Source organism: Haplochromis burtoni, unplaced genomic scaffold, assembly GCF_018398535.1.
Source record: "Haplochromis burtoni strain Fernald_Lab_line unplaced genomic scaffold, NCSU_Asbu1 Contig_105, whole genome shotgun sequence".
Classification (NCBI taxonomy): domain Eukaryota; kingdom Metazoa; phylum Chordata; class Actinopteri; order Cichliformes; family Cichlidae; genus Haplochromis; species Haplochromis burtoni.
Genome location: NW_024582466.1, coordinates 1,290,551 through 1,311,488, shown reverse-complemented (window position 1 = coordinate 1,311,488; position 20,938 = coordinate 1,290,551). Strand labels below are relative to the sequence as shown.

General features: G+C 41.9%; 1 protein-coding gene across 4 annotated transcripts in view; it reads right to left on the bottom strand.

Annotated features, from left to right (window-relative positions):
- Positions 1 to 20,938, bottom strand: part of sgcd (sarcoglycan, delta (dystrophin-associated glycoprotein)) — a 436,191-nt gene that overhangs the window by 10,016 nt on the left and 405,237 nt on the right. For all 4 annotated transcript variants that reach the window (XM_005927881.3, XM_005927882.3, XM_042223204.1 and 1 more), the window contains 2 exons: positions 20,257 to 20,329; positions 1,041 to 1,164 (listed from right to left, as the gene is read on the bottom strand). In XM_005927881.3, the coding sequence (XP_005927943.1) occupies positions 1,041 to 1,164; positions 20,257 to 20,329 (197 nt within the window). The remainder of the gene's footprint in view (positions 1 to 1,040; positions 1,165 to 20,256; positions 20,330 to 20,938) is intronic.

Genomic DNA, 20,938 nt, shown 5'->3' with positions numbered 1-20,938 from the left:
TTTCTTTCCTCTAGTCCTTAAAAAGAGACGCCGTGTCTCAGATCGACGATGACCTGAAGGCTCAGTATAAGAAAATAAAGAATATTTATGATTCGCTGGGATTTTTTTAGCTAATTGAAACTGTGTTGGAATACATTCATACATACAGTCACTTCTGCTGGCACCATTTTAATGAGGTTAGTATGGGAAGCTTCAAACTAGCCTGCTGGCCCTGTTTGGTGGAGTTCGTTAAAGTCGATTAGAAATGAATGAACAAAACTCCAAATGAGACAAATAACACTCATTAAAAAAACTGTCATTTTCATAACGAAGAGAGTGATTAATCAATTATTCTTTTAATCGCTGAAGGCTACTAAAGAAAAAAAATACAAATGAATAAAAAGATGAAAATGCTTCTTCTCACAGCAAAGTTCAGGACGAGTTCAGTAAATCTTTCAGCCTCAGGAACAAGTTTGGTGGTACAGCAGCAGATACTTGTGTTTATCTGCCAGATGGCAGCGTGAGTGTGTGTCGTCTTTAAATATCTTTCAGAATTTTATAAAAATAGCAGCCTAGTTTCATTCCTGGGAATCTTGAGAATGGAGGTCAAAGCAAATAGATGCAGTTGGTGGTTGAAAAGTTTTTTCTCATCTTTGTGAAGAAAAAACACAAAAATTCCACTTTTAGTGGTTTGTTGGTTTTTAAAAAATGCTGAGATCCTTTCTGATTCAAAGGCACTTTTCAGAAAAATATGTCATATTGCACATTACGTTGCACTTACACATGTAAGCAAGCAACCAAAAATTGCAGATACTAATTCTGCAGAAATCAAGCTAGAAGTGGGTCCATAAATTGCAACAGATAGTTTAGGTAAAAATGTTTAATTGTGGTTTAACAGGGTCTGAACTCTTGACTCTTTGGCTTTCTTGACTCGTCAGACTTATTCTTACCTCGAGACCCCGGTGTGGTGAGATCTCATGCCAAAATGCAGAAAATAACATCCCAGTTGTATTAAACCCAACATAACCCCATAAATTCCTGCTTCGGTGGACACACAGTACCTCTCCGTCTTTGGACTCCAGTCGCAGCTCGCTCCTGCAGATGGCCTGGATGTCTCCGGCCTCAGCCAGGATCTGGATTCCCTTCGGGGCCTCCATCAGCAGAGAGCGGGTGGGAGACTCCAGCCTGGAAACATACAGAGGCAGGAGCTTACTAACGGCAGGTACAACGTTCAGGGTGAGGGGCTGAAGTGAACTCTAACAGGGTAAGGAAGAGCACCGATTCATGTATGATGGGTGGTGAATAGTTTACATGATACATATGGCACAGGAGCCTTGAAGGTTTACATGGAAACCAAGCACCAAGTTAACAGATGTATCAGAAAATAAAGGTTAAATTCAGCAGTTGTATAAGTTCTATTAGTAAATACACCCACAGCCAGTGCTCATCAGTATCAGACTGAAAGTGGAAACGTTTTAAAAACTTGATTCACGTCAAACTAACATATTTATGTAAGGAAATCTGCTCATTAGACTACTGCATTACAGACATTTACAGCATTACTTTTACCAGTAAATATTTGTTTCTATGAATAAACAGTTGTATAGAATTATGTGAAGGCCGTTTTGGGTACGTGGAGCATCTGTTCAGCTAACAGAAAAACCAAATGAATGTTTTATCCACTTCTATTTGTGAATGACAGTGGAGGTTCCAGACCTCTGAATCGCTGCTAATATGTCTTCAATTCCTTCAATGATCTTAAATTATACCAACATTTGTTTTATACCTAATTCACCAAGACGTCAACAATTTGTAGTTGGAATAAGCCACAGGTTTCAAGATGTCCAGAAAAGTTACAAATTGGGAAAAAAGTTGAAAGTGGATGTAGAGTACTGTGCTCTCTCTATGTTTTGCTTCCAAGTGTTGAGTGAGCAACAGTGGTCAAGCCAAATATTGACTTTCAAGCTTGTTAGAATTGTACAAGCTCTGCTTTTGCCTTTTATCCTCTATTTCCATCTGTGTTTGCACACGTTTCATGTTCTTCTAGCTAAATATTTAAAACATGAGGGCTAAATCAAGACTTGTGCACACAGTACTCTATTACCCATTTTTGTATGTCTTTGCGGTTCCTCCACAGTGACCTGAACTTACGTGTAATGAAAAAACAAAAACAGTCTGAAGAATTGAAGAAAAACGTGAGAACAGCCACTCTGAAACCAGTGCTGTGAATGGAGCACAAAGTAAGTGGATCTGACACTCGAACACTACGGTCCCTCTCTGCATGCTGTGGCTGTTCAAAATTTCTGCATGAGGATTAAAAAAAAATCAGCCCACTCGGCTTCACATCTTGACAAAACCACTCAGAGGCACAAGCCGATCTCTACAGGAAGCTGCAGAGATGTCAGAACACCTCACGACAGTCAAACCTAAACAGGAGCGCTCTGTACACTTCCTGTCTTCCTGTCACCACGCTGGTTGTGGATAAAATACGTGATGGTTTTTTTTCCACATGGAAGGTTTTAGCTGATACCACAACGAGAGAATGCGAGGTTTTGTTCTGAATGAAGCGTAGCTAACGAATACTTGGATTCTTTGCAGTCAGCGACTGCCTGAAGTCTACAAATGATGGACATCACCAAATGTTGAGTTTCCTCGCTTGATGTTCTCCGTCAGGCTTTGACTGTAGTCACCCACAGTTGTTCCCTGTCTGTGGGTCTCTCTGCATTCTGTTTGCTATTTAATAATGCAAAACCTGCTCTGCTGGATACGAATCAGACGACAAACGTGACAATCGAAGAATATCCCATTTCTTTGCATTGAGAAACTCATGGATTGGATCTTTTGACACAAAAGAATCCAAAACCATGGATCTTTAGCAGTTTGTTTTGGGTCGTTATTTGCTGTCTGATCAGGTTTGCTCTGTTTTCTGAGTCTGAGCAGAGAGAACAGCTCTGTACACATCAGAAGTCATCCTGTTTCTATCAGCAGTTCCACTGGCAGCCACACATACAAACTAAATCCACCGTAACTAACAGGTGATGCAGTATACTGAGAATGTGAGTGTTTCTCTCCTACTTCATATTTTTTCACCTTGGTTTCATCTGTCCAAAGATTTTTTCCAGAACTTTTCTGAAACAGGTTCTTTTACAGGTTATCTTTGGAAAGTGTCATCTGTCCTTAAAACCAGTGGTTTGTGTTGTGAATCTTCTGTGTTCATGAGGGCGTCTCATTTATCCATAACAATGATCGGCCCACCTCTTTGAGTGTTCTTAACTTGGTTAAATGTTGTGAATGCGTTTTTGTTGGAAACAACGTTGTTATTGAGTTTAGCTGCCGTCTTTGGTCTTTCAGGCCTTTTGGTGTGGCTGGAGAGTTTATTATAAGCAGCTGCAACAACCACCTTGGGTTGGTTGTTGGGAGGCAACCTGTTTCCAAACAGTTGTGATCCAATTCAGGCTGGTAACATATTAAAAAATTCATTTATCATCTATAAATTATACACAGACTGCAAACACAACCCAGCTAACGTAATCTCTAGCAGAGGCAGTCTGTGCCGATGAGCACAGCTCAACTGCAACACAGCTCTTGGGAACAGGGTCTCGTTTCAATTGGTAACATCTAGTTGTGTTGTGGTATTCCTGTATAAATGCAAGAATGCAGCATGCCCATGTATAACTCTTCAGGTAAATTACTATCCTGCAGCAACTAAATTTCCGAATACTGTATACTGAATATGATTCAGACAGTAACAGAATTGCAAATTTTGCAAAGTTATCATAAACAGATTGCATGTAATTGCCAAACTGACCTCATTCAATTGCAAACCGATGAGAGCGACAGCTGTTTGGCTCCGCCTTTTTACTGCTTTATTATCATATGAAGACAGCAGCCGACGGGGTGGTCACAGATCCAAAGGAACCACTTTAGTGCTGCTGTCTCCAACCACTGTTTCCCCCCGTGTGGCCGTAGCTTTAGCCTCTGTGCACTCAGAGTGTTAATCTGAAGCATGTTTTCACTATTTCCTCAGCTGAGACTCTGTTTCCAAATCTTTTTTCATGCATTTAAAACCCAGATAAACATGATGTGTTGACTGGTTTATTTATTACAGCAGGGATTCTCGTTTATAAAGTAGAAAGGTAAGACAGAAACTACTCGGAGACGGCATTGCTGAAGAGTTTTTTGGCGGTGGTGGTGGAGTAAGAAACAAACCCATAAATCAAAGCTTCTATATGACTTGCAAAGTGTGATTAATCACTGGCTCTGTGCATATTTTTAGTCTACTGTAAATTACTCTCTAAAGTTTCTTTTAACTGTATTTTAAAGCTAAGATTATAACGAACTCCTCCACTCTTTAAATACACAGTCTTGAACTGGAAGTCTGTGTATCTGCTTGAACACTCCGCTTTAAGTTTAAAATGCACAAATAATTACAGGAATACTTATGTGAAAGGTGTAGAAACATCGATTGCAGTGAGGAACTATTACCCAGCTCTGCAGTTCAGCTAAGTACTACTAAACATTCACCTGAGCAAAAAACTGCAAAGTAAATTAAAAGTGTGCACACCTGTGTTTTCACATTTTTCCTTCCTGTCAAACATGATGAGAAAAGCTAGAAATAAGAAGAAAGTTTAAAAACAAATACACTATAAATTTCTGAAAATCCATATAACAGAACTCCGAAACTGTTTATATGCAATATATAAGAAATCTATATGAGAAAAATCACAACAGGGAGTAAAGTCATGCAAGTTGCATCGGTGAGAGTAACAGAGATTACAGAAGAAGCACAAGAATAAGATGGTAGATGAACCCATGTGTGCTAACAATCTCTAGATGCTGGTGTCATCCCTCGAGTTTGCTCCTGGCAACATTAATGAATAAATTCACCCGGGTGGTGACCTGCGTTCCCCCGAGAACAAAGAACACTGAGGCGCTGTACTACAGTTGCACCAGATGGAAATGTTGAAAGAGGCAAGAAAGAAAACCAGCAGCAAAGTTCACTTTAGTTTCAGAGTTCAGCGTCGGGTTATCTGGGAGGAAAGAAATTCCAGGATTTTCTTCGTTTCATGACCAAAGTAGCTTAAAGCTCTTCAAATGACAGGACGTCAGTTCAGAGGAGTTTAATATGGAGAGAAAGATAAATTTACAGTACTGACTTTTTTATCTGAGCGTACGATTGTGTTATTATTCTAAAGTCCTTCTAGAACAGGTTGTTCATTCTTGCATTAAAAATAGAAAATCCTGCTTGTGCTGATGCCACATATACTTGTTTAAAAAGAAAAGAATAAAGCTTTGTTTTCAGTTACACTTTGATAGTTTGTTGCAGTCTACTTGGTAAACGGACTGACTCTTATGTAGCGCTTTCCACACTACCTGAGCACCAGAGCACTTTATACAACATACCTCACTCCCATACATACAAAAACACTTTTTTCTATGCTTAAGTGCTTGCTGTCTAACATCCACACAGACTCACACTCCAAAGGATGCATTGGAGAGCAGCTCCGAGGATATTTGGCAAACGGGGCTCAAACCACGAGGTTACCTGCTCTACCCCATGAGCTACAGTAACTCAGCCAAGGAAAAGCAAAAATGGACACTAGCACTGGACAGTTGTTGATTGGCATTTTTTTCGGGAGGCAAGGACATGAAGACCAGTCTCAATTCCTTCTGTGGCATTCGGTGGTGAATTTATCACAAACAACATGAAAGCATAGATCCATCCTGCCTTGTAGTTTCAGGTCAGGGTGGTGGAGATATTTTTTGGATCCCACCAGCTGAGCCTCTTCAAACACCACAGCGTACCTGAGTATTGTTGGTGACCACGTCTACGTCTTTATAACTCTGTATCACAAAGCTTGGCTATCTAAAACTGGCCTCCAGAGTCACCGGAACTCAATCACATCTCTGATGTGGTGGAATGGCAGAGCTACATCGTTGATGTGCAGCTGACAAATCTGCAGCACGTGTTGGTAGTGATGCTATCATGTCAATACTGACCAAAATCTCTGAGGAATGTTTCTAGCATCGCGTTGCATTTCATAAAGACTTAAAGAAACAAGAAGGGGGTCCAACCTGGAAGTAGCAAGGTGTACGTAATGAAGTTGGTGAGAATATTGGTAATTATTTCCTATTATAATGTCCCTGACATTACCCTTGGTAATAAAGTAGTTTGATTAAACTAAGAAGCCATGCTGACATATTGTTTTTTCATTTAAAATCCCAGCAGTTACTGTATTTGTAACACCAGTGAGCTCGAACTAAAGAAACCTCTGTTCCAGGCAAATGAGCGAATTACCAAATTGAAACTTCAGCTTCCTTTGCTTTATCCCTTGATCTCTGCCACAAGGGTTAATCCCCACTGCATATTAATTACTGCACATTGAACAGCGGCTGGTAATTAATTAAATACATAGTCGTTAATAACATAATGTCATTGTGGCTGATTGACTTGACCGCGTGCTTAGTCTTTATGATAAGCGCTCTTATAAAGACGTGCTCTGTATAGATGGTGTGAATCAGTCCTTCGGTTAACTTCCTTTCTCTGCTACTGAACATTTCTGACGAATCACTCATTACTGTAAATCAGCCCCGTGCTCATTTCTATAGTTTTTGCCTGCCGTGATCGATTTGTATTCTCAGCGAGCTGTGTCACTGGAGGGCAAATAAAAACAGATTAGAGACAACACAATTTAAAACTGTTGTATCTGGACATTAAGAGAGCATGGACTAGACTTTAATCTTACACTTTGCAAAACAAGGGAGTAAAAATTGATCCCATAGAGGTGGTTCGGAGAATACTGAAATGCCTCTTCAAGCCAAAGAAAAAAGCCCTGAATGCCGATGACTGAGAACATCCAGCTCCCCATTACTCTTCGGACTTTTCTCATCGCCTCTCAAATTCAGGGTTTGAGTGCAAGTTTGATGACGGAGTATCACGATGAGTGTTTTCAAACTAAGTAACCCATTTTTTTGGAACCTGACCAACTGTATTTCAGCTCCTTGTCAACTCTGGTAGCACTCAGAACATAAAAGTCACGTCAGTTGGTGGATGTGGCTAAAAAACCGGAGACGCTGTAGCAACTCGTTCAGAAGAGAGTCCCACCCTAAAGCATAGCGTGCTTGATCATCTGTTTGACTCTAACGGGGAACATAAATTACAGCATAGCCATTGTATTGCATTCAGTAGGATTTCAAACTAGTGATTAAGGATATAAACTCATCAGCCATGCGTATAATACAGTTATGTATCAAGAGAGCTCACTCCTGTTTTCTCATGGACTTCTAGGTCAAAACGCTATCAGTTGATGACGATGTATTACTCGCATCACTTTGCTTAGTCGGAGAAGCCCCTGCTCCAAAATCAACACCTTCAGGCTTGATAGATATTAGAAGGCATTTAGCTTTCCTGTTGACAGCTTAAGTGTTTTATTCAATTCAATCTTATTTATACAGCACCGAATCACAACAATAGCCGCCTCAAGGTGCTTTATATTGTAATGTAGACCCTTACATACAGAGAAAAACCCAATAATCATATGACCCCCTATGAGCAGCACTTTGGCGACAGTGGGAAGGAAAAACTCCCTTTTAACAGGAAGAAACCTCCAACCAGGCTCAGGGAGGGGCGGGGCCATCTGCTGCGACCGGTTGGGGAGAGAGAAGGAAGACAGGATAAAGACATGCTGTGGAAGAGAGACAGAGGTTAATAACAGATATGATTCAGTGCAGAGAGTGAAGAAGAAATACTCAATGCATCATGGGAATCATGAGAATCAGCATAACTAAGGGAGGATTCAGGGTCACCTGGTCCAGCCCTAACTATATGCTTTAGCAAAAAGGAAAGTTTGAAGCCTAATCTTAAAAGTAGAGATAGTGTCTGTCTCCTGAATCCAAACTGGAAGCTGGTTCCACAGAAGAGGGGCCTGAAAACTGAAGGCTCTGCCTCCCATTCTACTTTTAAAGTGTACTTATGTAGTTTTACAGTCAGATGGCACAACAATAGATATTTTGCCACAATGACAACATGTATTCTTTTAGAACAAAGGTGAGGCTTTCAAACCCAAGAGCTTTATACTAGCTGTCAAGCATGGTGGGGGTCGCATCATGCTCTACAGATGTTTTGCTGCCAGTGGTTTTGGCACAAAGTGGATTGAATGATGAAGGAGGACAACTTCACCTCAAATCAACAGCAGGATGGTTGAAACACAAATGAGTGTTCTAACAGGACAAAGATCCCAAACACATGGATACAAAGCAGGCAAACCTCCTAAATCGTAAGCTCCTAAAACCTCTAATTTTAATTTGTGACCACATTTAACAGCTGAGTCCATGCAAGGAAACCACACTGCTACCAATTCTGCCACGAGGTGAAAGTAGAAAATACAGAACACGTGATGGAGCGAATTCCAACAAAAGGTGCTGATAAAGAAATATAAAAAGCATAAAATCTAACAAATCACAAGAGGTAGACACAAGAAGGAGGACAGGAATATTTATATACTCAAGGTTGATTGACAAATAACAGCAAGTGGGACTAGACACAAGTGAAAACCATGAAACAAGTAAAATCTGCCCAGGACATGAAAAGAAAACTAAGCTTCAAAGTAGAAAACAATCGTAAAGCAAATACTAAACACAGACTAGAGACATTAAAGGTAAAGAAGGATGAAGGTATAAACAGAAAAGACAAGAAAGAGGCAGGAACGGGGAGATACTGAGGGAAATCCAACGGAAACTGACTTTAAATAACCCAAAGGTCAAAGGCTGCTGCTCGTCCTTGTCCTGTATAAATAAATAAAAATGAATACACCGCAAAACGAAGAAGTTTGTTCAGCGTTCAAAGGACCTCAGACATATTCTGTGTCGGTGGAAGGCAGGTTATAAAAAGAAATCCTCCTCTATTACTCCTTCTAAAGGCCTTCCTCCTCTCTCATCTCCGCTCATTCTCCCAGGTTGCTCCTCGGGGAGTCAGACAATGAAATATTTCTCTCTCCCCGGCTTGTATCCGTATTCATTTCCTCTTCACCACCCCTGCGAATTGAAACTTTGTCTCATGCTCTTTCCCATCTCCTCGCCTCTCGTTCTAATATAAAGTGTTTTTCATATTTAAAAAAAATCCAGACTTAAAACAGAAGCTGTGTGTACAGAACAGATGTCAAAGTGAAGAATGCTTCTTTAATGTGATCCTTCCATCAGGCTGTGGGATATTTATGTACTTCCACTTTATAATAATATATTCCTCTGCCTGTTATTCGTCTTTTGACTCTTACCTTTATTTCCTTGCTGTCGCCTATTACTTTCGCGGCTGCCACCGCCTCATTTCCCCACAGCGATCAATACAGTTTCATCTCGCTCTCTTTCATGTCTTCCATTCCACTTTTGGACATCCTCATTTCCTCTCTCTCCTTTCTCGGCCCTGCCTCATATCTACAACTACAATCAAAGGTTAATAACTCTTCACACTTCCTCCTCATATTGTCTGCCTTCAGATAACAACTGGTGTGTTTTTTTTAATGACATCGACTGTAAACTTGCACAGACCGAAGCTTGCAGGCGGCGTCCGCACGCTCCCCGTTGGCTGCGCCTGACTCCTTTGTCCTTGGCCACGGCGCCTTCGCCTGATTAGCTGCCACCGTTTGCAGCGGTCAGAGCTGTTTGGTGTTATAAATATAGTGTAAGCTATGTTGAGTTGGAACGGGCTGCCTTTGTGCTACATAGAAAATCATAGGTTAAATGGCAATCTGGGGCAGTAAGAGTGCTGCTGATCGCTTCGCGGGGCTTTATGATTGGCCACTCGAACACTCTGCTGGAGAGCAGGCCATCCTCTCAATTACCAAGATCAGTGTGAGCAGAAGGTGTGGAGGACAGCGAGGAAGAAGAAAGGAGTGGGTGTGATATTAGAGAGGACAGACAGAGGGGGGAGGAGGGGAAATAAGGGCTTGGATGTGCTGTCTTAATTCTTTTCTCTTGGTTGTGATAATGCTCAGATGTGCTAAATGTGCCTGCAGAGGGAGGCCACCTTGAGTCGTGATCTCTTTTGTCATGGCGCTATCTGCTAAATAAATATTTCTTTTTGTTGTTGCAGTTTTGTTCTTTTTCAAACTGCTTAGGCTCGGATTAATGAAACAAAAAGAAAGGGTGACATGGGAGGACGAATGAGGGATGAAAGGAGGGAGATCAGAACCTGGTGTGACAGGGAGAGGTGAATGAAGATCGAGGTAATTGAGGCAAGAAGATGAGGATGAGGAGGAGGGGCAGGGTGAGGATGGAGAGAGAAGACGGCAAATGAAAGCGAGGAGAGAGAAGGGGAGAGGAGATTGGAGATGGAGAGGAGGGCAGATGGGATATAAGAAGAAGAGAAAGAGCTGAAGGCAGCGCTCATTGAATCTGTGATTTCTTCACAGATCACAGTGGTCAGCTTGGTTGGCAGCGCCGTTACTTCTGCTCTATAATTTCAGTTTCTGCAGCGCTGTTGCCTCGTGCTGAAGTACTCTAGAGGACAATAAAAACACGAGACAGAGCGGACGTCCACGTGAGAGTTATTTAATACAAAAGGAACAGGTGATTTTAAAGCACCTTTAAGGTCAAGTCCTTTCATTGTGAACGTTCACACTGAGCCTCCAGCAAGTGTTTAAATCTGTCCAAAGCATAAAAAGCAGTCTGAAAATTAATCTGTGGGACAGCTTTGGAGTTTGGCCCCTTCTCTTCTATTGGCCCGCACCGCTGTCACATGACTGTCAAGGCTGTGTCTCTTTGCAGCAGCAAAAACGTCTTGAAGTAAGGCTCAAATTCAGGACGTTCACAGAGTTTTTGTTGTGTGTGGTTATTTATTCTGTTTTCTATAGTTTTGCATCTTGATTGTTTCCATATGATCTCTTCATGCTCTTCTTCTTTACCTTAAAACAGGAAGAATCAGCGCACATCGTCACCGCCGTGAGGCTGGCGTCTTTCACAGCACTGATTTTTTGTGCCGAGGAGATATGTATTACTCCTAGATTATTGATCAGCTGTTTTTCCTCTATAAGACGTGGTTCTGATTGGATATTATTCCCATTGGTTGTGGTCATGTGACCTATCAGGTGATTTAAGATGGAGCCGCCCTGTGTTTCATTATTTGATGACGAACAGGTGTGCTTCACTGCTAGCTGGGATAAAGAAATTGCATTTCTACAGTGTGTAAACTGTTAATCCTCTACACTGCCCTCATCATCCCAACCTGTATGTGTAAATGGCTGCACCTGGCTTCCTCCCTGCATTCATCATTCTACCATCAGCACACGGGGATGTTACGGCCCTAGTGGGCCCTCCTCTTCAAATTGCCCTTGTGTGGGTGTGGTGTTGTTCTCTCTCCGCCTCCTCCTCTCTTGCTCCTCCTACCCCTCTGTCTCTCTTTCACTCTGCCCTCTCTCCAGGACGCACCTGCTGCTCATTACCCTCATTTGGCAGCTGGACCCCGTCAGCAATCACCTCTCTGAGGTTACATAGGCTGGGGGAGAACTGTGTGATGTGGGGGTTGGTTTGTTTCTGTGACTCTACACTGTTGTTCTAGGTGTTGGAAAAGACCGCGCGTGTGTCCTGGAGTTGTGGGAGTTGTGGGAGTTGTGGGAGTTGTGGGAGTTGTGGGAGTGGTGGGGAGAGTAGCTGCATGTGACAGGGTGGGCCTGTGGGCCCTTGGAAGTGTTTCCTTTGTTGTTGTGACCTCTTCTTTCAGTTTTATTGATAAAGCAGTGTTGCCATTTCTTTATGTTAAGATTATCTGTAATAAAACCATATCATATGCTAAACACCTCTGTCTGCTTTCCTTTTCATTCTGTTCCAGACCCATTGGTTACCGGTCCCCACACTCACACCCCTAGACCTTCATCGTGGGGACGTAATAGGGATCATCCAATTCTTGGATTTCCCTCTATAATTCTGAGTCTTACACTACGAAGCACTGACTGACTGTGACCGTTATTAAGAAGTGGATTAAATAGAAGCCGACTGAATTCAGTTCTATTCATACTCACTTTCATTTTCAGTTTGTTTTGTTAGGCCAAGTTAAAATGATGAACCTGTTAGTAGGGATGCACTGAGCTGATGTTTGGATTGGTTTGGATATCGTGACCACGGGCTGATCTATTCAGTTCAGTTCTATGTTGCTCATGGTTTACTGTGTCATGGATTAGCAGCAGCGCACTGCCAGCAGCTTTTCCTTTACAATATGTTTTTCACCGATTCACAAACTGTGGTCAGGAGAGTTGACATGACGGCTAACACGCTCCCGTCTGCGTCTCGCTCTCCTGCTTTCGCTGCTGTGATGTTCTGTCTGATGCTTGTTGGAAAGGTTTTACTGCACTTACGGCAGCATAACATGTCATCAGCTCGATATTGTTTAACTCCACCGGTCTTTCCAGCTTCACGCTACACCTAACACGTGTGGTTACAAGAGGAGGTGCAGTTGCAGGGAAAGCAGGCAGAAACTAGCCTCATTTTCAAAGGCAGCAGGTGGGCCCTTCTGCCTGTTCCAGAACATACACGGTACAGGAAGACGGATGTAATTCCTCGGATAATTTCTTTACTGGCTTTAATATTTTAAGTATTTATTAGGATTTTTAAAAAACTGTTTAGTATTCAGTATTTTTTTGGTTTTACTTGCCTGTCGAAGCCTTTGCGTCATCATTAGTGCGTCTAACGGTGCTAACAACGTTAAAATTATAAAAATGTAATCAATACAGGCAGAAGAAGAGTTACTGGAGTTACTGGAGGGAACGCTGGGTTCCCGACTGTCTCTAACCTTTTTTGTTTCTGTCCATCACCATGGTCTCAGTCCCAGTCCCATTACGCTACCGTGCACGGCGAAGCGCTACAAGATACACGAAGAACCGAGGGACAGATCAGGCTAATGCAAGTCTACCAAAGTTTCCATGAGGACCTTCACGTGTTATTTCATTCAAAGGGAGAAAAAGTTCTTCTCACTGATGCTCCCATTTTGTTTCTGTTCTGCTTTTTTGTTCTCTTCCCCTCCTGCATTCGCTTTCCTTTATATTGCTTCATACATATATTCCCTTTATCTCTCAGTTGGTCGGGATACAAATGAAGCTGCGCTTTCAAATTTGCCAGTGCGGGCGAATCACAAAGGCATTCTTCAGATGCAAAGACACATCCTGTTGACAAGGTATTACCACGCAGATGGATGTAACGGTTATGGCTTTGATGAAGAAGCGGCGGCTCTGGCTGGGATGTGTGTCTGGCTGCCCGAAAATGTGTTAGGGGTTAATATGATATCCTGAAATAGGATTTGATTCCTCGATTGCTACCTGCCAAGGAGCTGGGAGAGATTAGGGTAAGATTAGATTTTAGCCATGCACCAACGAGCTCGCTCGCCTTTTTCTGACATAATTGGATAGTTTGGGCCATATTTCATTCTCAATTGGCTAGTTGTCACCAAAGATGCATCAACAAAGAGGAAGAGGGAAGAAAAACTACGCCTGACTATAGACTCTTGCGTTGTGTGGACAGTGACCTGACGACAGGCTTTGGAGTGTCACCTAGGAAACGATGTATTGCATCAGTGATGTAAAAGTATCACTTTCTTATTATTTGAACGAATGATTCAGAAAGGAAGCAGCAGTGATTGATGCTTTCAGTTCATCTCAATGCAAACACCACTGAAATGCTCTTATTAGTTATTTGTCGTTTTCTATTTGACCCCTAAATCCCATCAAAGTCGTCTCCATAGCTTCGCTTCTATCACATGAAGCTCTTTTTATTTCAGTTCTCTTCAAAATCCCCTTTTGTCTCGTTTTTCTCTTACACGCTCGTTTTTTGTCACTCTATTCATCTCAGACTTTCGGACAAAAGTGATCCTCTTTCATTTTTTCCATACTGTGTTTTTTCTTAATATCCCCCCCCCCCCTCCCAGTTTCATATACTTTCAAACTCTTTCACTGTCACTCGCGTCTCTTTTGTTCTCACCCCCTCTTATTCTTTAATCTTCACGCTCCATACTTTTGTCACCCCTTTTCTCCCCCTTTTCTTTCTCCAGATTTTCTCATTTTCACTTCACAGTCTTTCTACCGCTGTCCCTCTCATTCAATTCAGATCAAAGAATACCATTGTGCTATATAGATAGAAAGATCATGCATATAACATTTACTGCAACAACATGAACATTTTCCGTCTAAAGAGCACTGCAGTCTGCTTAATGCTGGGAAGTCTGCTGTAGCTGGAGTGCTGCTGTGTTAAGGCCAAACCTTTGTAACTGCTGGGGTCATGGTAGGTTAATCCAGTGGTTGCAAATGGTGTACTGGACCGCCTCGAGGCATGTTGATGCGCCTTGAGGCAAGTCCAAGTATGTTCCTAAAAAGAATAATGGAAACTCTGCAGTCATGTGATAAAGAAAGTTTTCACAAGACTCTGCATTTGAGGGGTAAATAACAGCTACATGCTGTCAATCAAATGTAGCTGGACAGCTGATCATCAGGAAGTGTGAGCACCTCTACAAAAGCAGAAGTTTTGGTTGTTTGCAGGTGTGAAGCATTCAGGTGTGCATTACCAAAGCCATAATCTTTAAGTTACTATAATGTTACCATAAATTCAACCCAAAGTCAGACCACAAGTTTGATCAGGAGCAGGACAATGATCCCAAGAACAGCAGGAAATCTGCAGCAGAAATCAAGGTGTTACCATGGCCCAGCCAAAGTCCAGACCTCTGATTGAAAGGAACTAAATGAACACTGTAAAGAAGAGTGGCCCAAAATCTCTCCACGATGATTCACATTTCACTTTGTGGGTTTAGGGTAAAGTAAAGATCCACATATATTCTTATCATCTCAAAAACAAAAGGACTTTAACACTAAAAGGTATGTAAGAGTGTTTCTCTGAAGGATACATTTTATAGTTTCTGAAACTGTTTGTTTGGCATGTAGTTAAAAATGCAACCCACTGCTAAATGGTGTCTACATGAACACGTGGATGTTGAGAGGTTAATAAGCGAAGAAAGAAGATTCTTGTCTGTTGACAGCATTATCTAAGCTACATCTTTTATTACTTCAGCTGGACTGAGGTATTAACAGCCAACTTCTTCTGGAGGGGAGATGATGCACTAAGGCTTAGATGGTGACAAGCAAGCTGAAATCAATGGATCTGAACCAAAGGCTGTTATTTGCTTCTGTTGGATAAGGTGGAAGGAGACGAAGTACATGCTAAAACAGGACTGTCAGAAATGACTACTCGTTGGAACTGTTTATAGACAAGTGTTTTAACACACCACGTATTGTTTTTTGGGCTTTAGCCTAAACCTAGTTCCAATGAAGGAAAATATTAATGCTTCGGTTGACCATGAATTTTTGGAGTTTTCAAATAAGGTCCAAAAAGGAAATGTTGGATGAGTTTGGTGTGGAAGAACTTGGATTGACCCACATAGAGCCCTGATCTCAACCCCATCAGACACCGTTGGGATGAACGAGAACAGAGACTGTGAGTGTCCCACGTTGGTGTCTGACCTCAGAAATGCTCTTCTGGATGAACGGGCAAACATTTCCACAGACACTTTAAAATCTTGTAGAAAGCCTTCCCAGGAGAGTGGAAGCTGTTGTAGCTGCACAAGGCTCAATTTGAATGGGATGTCGTAAATGCTCCTGTAGGTGTAATGTGTAGATAGGCTCACGCAATACTGCTGTCTATATAGTGCATGTGATAAAGCAAAATAAACAGCTTGCTGATGGCCTAACTGTCCTGCTGCCTGGGTTAATCTATGGGATGCCATTAGGTTACTTTGTTTAGGTTGTTTTGCATGGCCAGAACAGTTAAACATGTTACATATAGAGTAAAGAAACGGTCCACTTACTTCGATACACCGAATTTTAGTTGTAAGAATCAATGTTTAGGTAGCAGCATTACAAAAAGAAAGTTCTCGTCCTTTGTGTCCTTTGCTGCAGTGCAAAAACAACACCCTACTTCGAGTATTGAGGAAAAATGTCGGTAAAAGCTCACGACCAAGGACACCTTGACAGAGAACCTGTGCTGCTAAAACGCATCGAGTAGATGGAGCCAAATAAAATGAGGAAGTACTGCCAAGCTGCTTTTTCACTTTTGGGATTGATATGGAAAGCTAGAAGATGAACAATACCAATGAAAGCAGTGAGCTTTATTTGTAGAAAATAATTAAGTAATTGACCAGGTTGCAACAACGAGAAACTCCACACTGAACACATTTTGCATAACGTACAGCACCAGGGTTTGTTTGAAACAGCTGTTCTGATTCAGTCACAGTAAAAACAGCACGGCAACATCCCCACGAGTATGACAAACTGGTGGTTGACTGCATTGAGTGTACAAGACTATCAACCTATGGATGACTAGTTTTGATGGGAAGCCAATTGCACAGGTTGCCCGGTGGGAGGTAGCATGCCTCCAAACAATCCTGGTCCAACTTGGACTGAGTGCAGTCACTCTCAGACAGATTAGTGAAGGTTTGCAAAAATTTGCCAGACAGATTGCCAACTGGCTGGGTTCAGTTCATGTGAATTTCTGTTTAATGCGAATTTCTGTGTATGCAAACAGCAACAGATTTGCAACAGATGGGAACAGATGAGCGATTTATAACAGTTAATTGGCAGATTACAGATTGCTTTTAACTGCCAATTTGACCAATTATAAACTGATAGTGGACTGACTCCATCCTATTGTTGCTTTGACTGTTGCAACACACCAGGACTTGCTTTGACCTGGTTCTCATCTTCATAGCAGCTGTTTCAAAGACAATGAGAGCGAAGTTCATTGCACACAGGTGCCATTGTCTCCAACCACTGTTTTCTGGATCACGACTGTAGATATAGGGCATCAGGGGATTGACTTTTTGCCTTTAAAAAAAGTCTATAAGTCTGTACTGAGTGTGTTTAGCAGGGCTGGAAGTTAAACTTGTTTACATTATGAGCTACCTTGCATAAAAAAGTGCTCTGATGGATCTATATTTAATAATGTAAGCATATGGATGTGCTAAGAAAACTGCAACGTTTTTATGGTGGCACTCTAAAAAACAGCAACTGAGTTTCTATATCTGTTCGGTTTAAGACAAACACAACTTGGTCTGGAAGGTTAAAATTAGATTTTCCTTTGGGGCAAAACTACTTTGTAAAGGTCAGCATACTTTCTGATGCCCTCAGTCTCTGGACAGCATCACATCACATCCTTAATCAGGGTCATAACTTTACAGATGTTTGTAATACACCTTTAAATCTATCTGATTTAAGAATTTAAATTAGTTTTGACTGTAATGTCCTCTTCTCCATGCACATTACAAATAAATGAAGCAGGGCCAGAAACATCTACTCAGCTTGCGCATTACTAATGGGATGGAAACGCCACAAGGCATTCTAGGTCTGTTGCTGTTTACGTTATACGTAGTGAGTAATGACCTTTTTTGTTTTTTAAATGTAGTTTTATATAAACTTTGCCTGGTGAAGCACCTCCGCGATAAGCGGTGGCATCACCCAGGAGGATACGCACATAGAAACAGACCTAAATAGCCTCTGGTTTACAGAATTACAAACGAGCTTCTTGGGCGGACACGAATGAGAAGTGAAAAAGTCTGTATTTCAGTAAAGGCAAATAAGACTCACTTCTCCATCAAACACACCCACCCACACACTTGCAGCGTTTGTTCTGGTTGATTAGCGTTCTGCTACTGTAGAGTATACGTGGGCGGATCTGTGATGGGAAGTGGAGCAAATTTAATGGTTGCACACCCCGTCAGTCCTGAGGAGAGGTCTAATCAGGTAAAATAGGTGAACAAACATTATTAATAAACAAGAGCTCAACAGAAAAAGGCTACCCTCGCTGACCAGTATTAATCTTGACCGTGTGGATGTTATCTCTTCTTGTTCCAACTTTCCTTTTTCCCTTCGCAGACATCCCTACGTCCCGTTATCCACAGTCACACCAGGCATCCGTCTCGCTCACTTTCTGCTTTGATTGACTGTCATCACATCTGACAGCACAGACGGGAGAAAGATGATAAACAAGACGTTTACACCACGGAGACATCCACGCCTCACACACATGCAAACACACACCATGTACACCGTGGAGAGGAACGACGACGTACGGAGCCACACACTCAGTCTGAGCTGAATTTGACTGATAGCTGATAACCTAAAGCTGTTCTACCTCAAAATCTTTCATCATAGTCATCATCTGGCTTTAAGTGGTTTATTCTGAACATGTTCATTGTTTTACAACAGTTCACTGTTCAATTTTACAAGGAGGGACCTGTGAGGCAGAATTAATCAGGATTTTCTCTGGGGAAAAATGTCAGGGAACTGGTATTGTCATGTGAACGAGCGTGTGGCGATCAGAGTGTGGTGGACGTCAAAATCACAGCTTCATTTAAATGCGGGTAAAAAGGCGAAGGAAACAAAAACCCGAAAACAACAATGGAGCCGAACAGGAACAAACGACGACTGGAGAGTCACACACCATGAGAGGACCCGACATGAACACAGGAGGAGATTAGGGCAGAGTGGACACACCTGGAGCACACAGCTGAACAGACTCATCACTGATGAGGACGTGAAACTGACCCTGAATCAAAATGATACAGGAAGTGACTAGCTCAGAGACTAAGGCTGTATCCCAATTCAGGGTCTGCAGCCTTAAAGTACGCAGCCTCAACGATCCTCAAGGGCCGCGTACTCAAAGACCGCTAAGGCCGGAAGTGCGAGGCTTGTGAAATGTGACGGTCTAGCCTCCGTTGCGCTGCCCAGGTTGCCTAGCAACCATGATACTAACAGCTGGAAACGTTTCATACAGCTTTGTTTGACAGAGATGAAGGAGAAAATCTTTTGTTCTTTTTTTTTGTTTCTACATGAGCTTTGATCATTCTCTGTGAGATTAAGCTCAGCTATTGAACGGCGTATATTTTAAAGTAAAGGCTTTAAAACCAAGTTAGTACAAACGTCACTAACGTCACATAACTTTGCCGACATGTGGCCAACAGTAATGTTTTAATGTTCTGCGTTATTAAACATTTGCACATAAATAAGTGACATAATATTCAGTACTTACTTAAAGTTTACTCTTCGGCTGCCCCTCATCCGCCCTTTTTTTCAGCAAAGTTATCCACACCCACCGCCGCGCTATGCATTCTGGGATATGTTGGGCCACGAAGACTACACCGCCACAGCCTTAAAATTCAGGGAAATGAAGGACGCATTTCAGGGCCGCATTTCGAGCAGCCTTTGAATTGGGACAGCCTTCGGCGCACTGCTGTGACGTAATCGGCCTTGAAATGCGGCCTTTAAGGCTGCAGACCCTGAATTGGGATACAGCCTAAGACTAAGACATGAACTTGTCAGAACAGACAGGGAAAACAGAAAACGATGGAGACAGAACACAGGGACACGACTGGGACATGACTTCACATAGGTGATACCAATCACAGAGACGAGATTAGGACAGACTGGAAACGAAGGGGAACTAACATGAACAAGAACCAAGACATATACATAACAAAAGTCAAAGGGTTTCAGGACCTTGAAAATATCTAATTCCAGATAACCAAACCAAAAATCCAGAGCAGGCTTCAAATAGTGTGTCAGAGACCCAGGACCATGACAATTAATGGGAGAATGTCAGGGAACTAGTATCGCCAAGATTTAACCACTTTTTATTTAAAATGGAATATTCTCCCAGAATAATCATATTAGCTGTTTTAATTTTTATTGCTGTACCACTTAAGTACTGCAGTAAAACAACTCACAAGTGCCTTAATCCTGCATTCTCTTTAATGGCCTACAGGGGGCGACTTTTCTAGTTGCAAAATAAGCCTGATTGTGTAGACGTCTGTGTGAAAAAGGCTCTCAGCTCCTTTTAACTGTTATGTGAATAAAAACCTCGTGTTTTGTGATATGTTTGTGGTCTCGGTTATACTCTGAAGTCTTACTGAATACATGAGGGTGATAATTTTTGCAACTTATTGGTATTATTAAAGTCAGAAAGGGCATCAAAGCAGTGTAATATTTACGCTCCTGCCATAGGAGTGCAGTTGAAGTGTACCTCAGTTTTGTCAATCCGATTCACATTCATTCAAATGCTTTTCCATTAATTAATTCCCATAAATTAATTTGTGCCATCTGTGCGGTGTACCGATGTGATGGATTGATCTGGTTTTCTGTGAGCACTTTATTTCACTACACTGCTGCAGTATTTGTGAACTTTGACGTGAACTCAGGGTACATCTGTTCATGTATTGCATGAGACCGAGTGCTTGCTGTGTGCCGTGGAAAGACTCACCGCAGCTCTTTGAACGGCTCAGCTCTGACATGCGGCGTCTCCACTGATTTGCTGAACACGGCTCCTTCGGCCCCTGAAATCACAAAACACAGAATCAAACCACAAACCCCTCCTGTCCGATCAATGGACATAATCTCCAACACTCTGCTGATCTATACGGCTCCAGTCAGCGGGCACAGCGGCCCTCAGCTCAGCTCGCATCACTGATATAGTAGACACACACACGGATACACACATTTGAGATGAAAAAAAGAAGAAGCAACAATCGGGGCAAATAATAATGTAAAAATAAGCTTTGTTTGCTGTTTAGATTCCTTCAGCTTTTCTTCATCACCTCCTCTAAGCTGTGAAGTGACTCTCAGTGAGAGAAAGAAGCAACTGCTCTTGTTTCATGAAGGAACCCAGTGTGTGTGTTTCAGACATCAACATTATTGAAAAAAGAGAAAACACAAGAGACTGTTACCCAGAAATGAAGTCCCCTCCAAAGTCGAAACTTTATTAATAACCCACAATTTCACTGTTCTCAGAACTCATATATACTTCCCTCTATCTTTAGACTCACTGTTTGGAAAAGCAGAAATCATCTTATTGGTGTAAAGTTCAGTAGTTCTGCAGAGAGCTGTGGTTCCCAAATGACATGCCAATAAAAAAAACAACAACTTCAACTTATAACTGCACAAAA